Genomic DNA, 6,174 nt, shown 5'->3' on the forward strand with positions numbered 1-6,174 from the left:
TTGGTTTTTAAAGTTGGTCTTAAAATTCACAGAATGAGAAATTTATTCCAAAAAATGGTTAAAAGAAACAATCCCTTTTAAAATTATAGACCCTTTTCAAATGTTTTTCATGAGTCTAATCTCCTAAAGTAGCTTAATAACCAATGGTAATGGTGTGGAGGGTCTGTCTTATGGTATCATTCGAGACGCTCCTAAAAGAGCCTGTAATCCCAAAAGTTACCTCTATCTCTCTGAAATAACAGGCCATGATGGTGCTAAGAGATCTGGGCTTTATGTGTAAAATACTTAATTATACGTAATATACAATATTGCCATAAATGGGGGCTAAATTTATTTGAAGTAGTGTATATTTACATATTACTGAAGTTCATGTGTAGGTGACAGAAACCACATTTATATTTGTGTCATTCTTGCTGCTTCAATTTGAACTGAAGTGAATTAACTAGCTTTTTACAATTTTACAACGCACTTTTATGTACCTCAACTATTTAACCTTCAAAGCAATCTTGTGAGGAAAGTAATATTGTTTATTGATTGAGAACATGGGGCCTCCCTGAAGATGGTGGCTCTGCTACTCATGAGACTTTGGCTTTGGGCACGCCACTCACTTTGTCTGAGCCTCGTTAGTGATAAAATTAAGAGACTGATACCTTTCATTCAGGATGAAGTAAGTAAATAAAGTGAATAGTTTGTGTAATGTGCTTGGCACAGTCCCTGGTCTATATTACACTCACAGCATTCACTAGTTAGTATTTATAAGTGGGAAAAATAGAACATGCCTAGGAGGAGACTGCAGACTGAACCTGAACCAGACCCAGGTCTTCTGGGCCCTGGTATAATGAAAATTGTCACCTTAAAGGTACTGTATCATTGTGCATAGCATTTAAAATTTGATCTAAATTAAAAATCATATAGAATGTTGAGAATATCACTAGGCACTAGTTGATACGTGTTAGTGTATAACAAAGATCAACGTCTTCTTGCCCCCAGAATTTTTTTAATCTTTGAGAGAGACAGGAAAGAGATTGATAATATACCTCTACCAACCCTACTGTAATCCTGAAAGTCTTGTGGCTGTGTAGGTGATGCTGCAATAATAATTAACTCACTTCCTAATCACAACTGTTAAAAATAAGACCCAAAGTGTAGGGTGGCTTTGTTTTTAAGGTGATGGCGTGAGGGGAAAAAGGAGAAAAGACAGCTGCATTGGTCTTTCTTATTGACTAGCCTCTTCTTGCAGGGGCCAAGATAAGAAAGGAGTCCTGAGCACTCATTTGGAGGGATGTAGGGCAGAGGTGGCAAGGAAAGTTGAGAGATGGGCACACTCTCCTGGGAGAGCAGTTAAGGCTCTGCGTCTAGTGGCTTTGATTTTTGGATTTTTTTTGGGGGGTGGGGTGGATCTTGAAGTTGAAATTTATCATACCCGAGAGTAACTGGCTTGTAGGAAAAGTATTTTGGCTTAATGAAGACCAGGTAGTTTGACAGTTCTCCTGAGAGTTTTCTAGTGACTCAACTGATCATGAAGATCTAAAGCTACAATTTGGTTTTGTAAGCAGATACGGTGTATCTTAATGCATGATAAGTATTGCATTAACCTGATGATTTGGGGTTCATTTTTCAGGCCATCCTTTGTTACCAGATTTCTTCTTAGATGAACTCCCTGATGAAGTTACCAAGAAAATGGAATCGCATGGTAAGATTTAGCCCATAATTTTTGTAGGAAAATAAAGATACTGGTTTATGTATTTCTTCCAAAATAAAGAATTGATCCTGTAACAGTGGCATTTCTGCTGCTGCTTTTAAATCATTTTTAAATTTAAGCTAGACAAGTAACCTGAGTTCTTAGTTCTGGTAAATGAAGGTTGTCTTTTCCTTTTACTTGTATTAAGGTTGTTTTTATTATTTTATTTTTCAAAACCATTTTATTGGGAGTAAATACATATATCATTTCCATAATTCAATCACATCAAGCAGTGATATACAATTGCTACCACTGATTTTATATTCTTAATATAAACTTTGCATTTGATTAAAGAGAAAAGTCTGAAAATCATGTTTTACTTATTTACTGTCTTTAGGTATTTCTGATTGATATGTTATTTTGTGGGGAAACCAGTCACATCGGAGTACAACTAGGACTATTATAGAAGCAATATTTTATAGGAGCAACAACTTCTAGGGAGATTTTGTTTTTACTTAGTCTTGTTTTTATAACTCACAAAAAAAATGATCCCCTGTGAATTGGTCCAGAGTTTACATTTAGTCTGTGCTCTGGTTTTATGCTACTGGAACAATGAAAGATGCCAGAAGCAATAATTTTTAGCAAGTCTTCAGGGAGTAATTTTCTCATATCTTACCAGCCATATTGCCTGTGCTGCTTCTGGGCCTGTGCCTTCTTTTGATCTTATAGACATTATGTGAATCGCCCTGTGAGATCAGAGGTTGTTTAGAAGGTTGCTGTAAAGTGTGGGCACAAATTTCCTTTATACCTTGAGCAAATCCATTGAGTCTTTCTGTAATATTTTAGTGCCAAACCTTAATCCAGGCTTAATCTGACCTTTTCTATCTTTACTTTGTCCAATTTTTAAAAATGATTTCTAAATGATTACATAATATAAAGGAAACATTCTTTTGTACTGTAGAAAAATAGAAAAGAAAAATATTACACTTAGAGTTCTTTCACCTAAAGAGAAGCTCTTTTAGAAATTAGATCTTGGATTTGTTTGCCATATGACTGCATCAGATTATGAAAACTTTTAGAAAAGACAAGACTGGCAGTCTTTCCCCAAAGGGTCCTTACAGAATCTCAGAAACTACCTAGAGTGTTCATCAAAGTCTAGAAGGTTCTGGTCATTAAGTTACGTAAAGCTCAAATCCTGATTTTTGCCAACACCCTCCAATTGCACTTACTTTTTAGAGCAGTGGTTCTCAACCTTCCTAATGCCGTGACCCTTTCATACCGTTCCTCATGTTATGGTGACCCCCAACCATAACATTATTTTCATTGCTACTTCATAACTGTCATTTTGCTGCTGTTATGAATCAGATGACCCCTGTGAAAGGGTCATTTGACCTCCAAAGGGGTCACGAGCCCCAGGTTGAGAACTGCTGTTATAGAGGATTGGATAGATGAGCCTAGCTCTTTTCAATTAAACATTAAGTAACAACCACTTGTTTATCACATATATTAATTATATATTGGGTACCCACTCTGTGCCAGCGTGTTAAGTACTTTGCATGCACTTTAAAAAAAATTTAATTAAAAAGAATCTTTTTATTAGGGGCTCATATAACTCTTATTACAATCCATACATACATCATTTGTGTAAATCACATTTGTACATTCATTGCCCTGATCATTCGCAGAACATTTGCTCTCCACTTAAGCCCCTGGCATCAAGTCCTCATTTTTTTCCCTCCCTCCCCACTACCCCCTGCATGTACTCTTTCATTGAATCTTGATGATCCTACAAAACAAATAATCATATTACAATTGACATCACATAGTTGGCAGGCAGGTAGCAGAGACAGGATTTGAACTTCTGTTTCTCTTAATTTCAAAATCCATGTCTTTAATTAGTAATTCTAGTAAAACACTGCTTTCCTAACGCCTAAGGACATAAAGTCCTTTAAATTAGTATATTCTTACGATTAGTAATCCAGCTTATTAGTTTATAATGAGTCCCCATCTCATGGACTAGACTCCACGACTGGCACTTGGTAACCATCAACATCCTCTCCATTAGGTATAGTTACATAGGAAACCCTGTCAGACTCAGAAGATTGACGATCATGAAATCAGAATGAGAGAGTTAGATAGTGTGATGTAGGTAAGCCATGTGCTTACTGGCATCAGGCTCTGGTAGGATTCATTCTGCCTGTAGGAGCATAATACGCCAAGTATATTGAATATAGCTGCCGTGTCTATGTCCAAAGGTGCCAGTACCCTTCGGTCAGAATATTCTAAATGACTTTGACCAAAGCTGCTCTTCCCTCACCAGGAGAAAGAAGATTTCCTTCATAGTTTAAGTTTTTCTTATCCTTCCTGACTGAGCCAAGAGCACTTGTATCTGGTACTGTATGCAGCTATATTAATATATTCATATAGGTACTAGTCCAGTTTGTCTGGACTCGGAGCCAACCTGTCTCTTCCAGGGGATTTTTTCATGTCCACATCCAGATCCATGTTCTCAGAGAACGATACGTGTCTTTCATTTCCAAATGGCTCACCTTTCTCTGCACCTACTATTTATGCTAACCCATTTGATTGTGCTTTCTCTGGTATTTATCTTATTTATGTAATTATAATAATGCATTATATAACAACATAATTTTTAGTCAATAGATTTTCTCATTATAAAAATACAATTTGTTTATCATAATTTTTATTAGAAAAATAAAAAGGAAAACATCCTCAAATCCCACTACTAAAAAAGATAAAGCATTACTCCCCCCCCCACTTTTAATTGTGAGGTGTTATAAGTTTACATGCATTTGTAAAAAATGATTCAGAGAGATCCTCCTGTATACCCTTCACCCAGTGTTCCCTGGCAGTAACAACTTGCATAATCATAGTCCAACATGGTGTTGTTGGGTTAGGTGCCATTCGGTGGGTTCAGACCCACAGAAGGAAACGCTGCCTGGTCCTGCGCCACCCTCACCACTGTTCCTGTGCCTGAGCCCGTTGCTGCGGCCACGGTGCCAGCATTGTAGCCACACCATTCACATTTTCATATGTTTATTGCCAGGTAGCATCTTTTGCAAACTTTAAGACGTACTTGAAAATCTCTTTATGTACTACTATTAATCGTGGTTGGCAAGAGTATAAGGATGAATTAAGGCTTAAGGCGTGGTGGCTGGGTCCATTGTTAATCTCTAAAATGAAGATGTCAGAATCTCAGGTTTCTCAGTAAACTCTCCAGTGCTGATCTGAAATTAATTAGCAAAGTAAGTGCCCATTATATTGCTCTAACCTTTGGAAACCCCGGGGTGCAGTCCGTGAACGTTGAACTGCTACCCACAAAATTAGACGTGAGTCCACCAGCCTCTCCGAGGGAGAAAGATGAGGCTGTTGGTGCCTGTAAAGATTTGCAGCTCGGAAACCCCAGGAGCCGTCTGTTCTGTACTCTAGGGCTGCTTGGGGAAGCACGGTGATGCTGTGGCCCTGTCTGGAATGCCCTTGTAGCCTCGGCACAGAAGATCACCTCTCCGCTGTCTCAGGGTGTTACCACACTTCTCAACTCTGGGGGAGAGAGTCTGTCTTAAGGAATGCACTTCTGGGTGCTGGGAAATGAGGGGGGGTGGGGGGAGACTAGCTGAGGGAAAGCAGTGCTGAGTCAAGGTTCACTGCTCTGGATTTTAGAGTTGCCCTTCAGGGGCCATAGAGACAGCGCTGACTCAGTGCCCTGATGTGTGACGGAACGAAACATTGCCCTGTCCTGCACCATCCTCCCACTTGGGGCTGTGTTTGAGCCAGTCCATCTCGTTAAAGGTCTTCTTTTTTCACGGACACTGCGTTACAAAGGATGATGTGCTTCTCCAAGGCTGGGCCTCTGCTGAAAGCTCGTCCTAAGTGAAGTACGACGGGGCCTCAGCGGGCCTGCTTCCTTCCGAGGAGCTTTCTGAGTGTGCATCTTCTGGCAGCTGTGGCTCATGCACCATGCCTTGCCAGTGCCGCAATCCAAATGCGCCGGTTCTTCCTCGGTCTTCTTGTTCAGAGAATTGCCTGCACAGTATCGTTCCCTGGGATTCCTGTGTCCAGACTGATGAATTCATTAGGAGACCACAGATACTCATTTGGGGGATTTTAATTCTGATTCCCAGGTTAGTTGGCTATCAGATTCTTTCAAGCCAACTTTGAGGAAGAGTATGTTGGAGTGATATGGAAGACTCTGTATGTGCATACAGGGAGGCTTCCAAAAGTTCATGGAAAAGTGTAAGGAGAATGGACGCTGAAGGGGGCCCCTCACGTGTGCATGGTGTGCACACTCACACTTGAGAGAGGGAAATTAGGAAAACAAGTTTGTGTCTGCCTGTCTTGGCAGTCTTTTTTATGCCACAATATTCCAAGTAACTTTTTTGCCAGATGTGCATAGCTCTCATTTCTTCATTGATTTTACCCCGCACCCCTCCCTGGAACCTAGAAAGCCCACTCAGTCTTTTTTTTTTTTTTTT

The 6,174-nt window shown here is 39.7% G+C and overlaps 1 protein-coding gene across 1 annotated transcript in view; it reads left to right on the forward strand.

The window, feature by feature from the left end:
• The window catches only part of HSDL2 (hydroxysteroid dehydrogenase like 2), a 56,499-nt gene that overhangs the window by 27,399 nt on the left and 22,926 nt on the right, over positions 1-6,174 (forward strand). The window contains exon 6 of the mRNA XM_004710946.2: positions 1,622-1,693. Within this exon, the coding sequence (XP_004711003.1) occupies positions 1,622-1,693 (72 nt within the window). The remainder of the gene's footprint in view (positions 1-1,621; positions 1,694-6,174) is intronic.

The sequence above is a fragment of the Echinops telfairi genome, unplaced genomic scaffold, assembly GCF_000313985.2.
Source record: "Echinops telfairi isolate 266 unplaced genomic scaffold, ASM31398v2 ScPeMD7_7410;HRSCAF=8448, whole genome shotgun sequence".
NCBI classification, from domain to species: domain Eukaryota; kingdom Metazoa; phylum Chordata; class Mammalia; order Afrosoricida; family Tenrecidae; genus Echinops; species Echinops telfairi.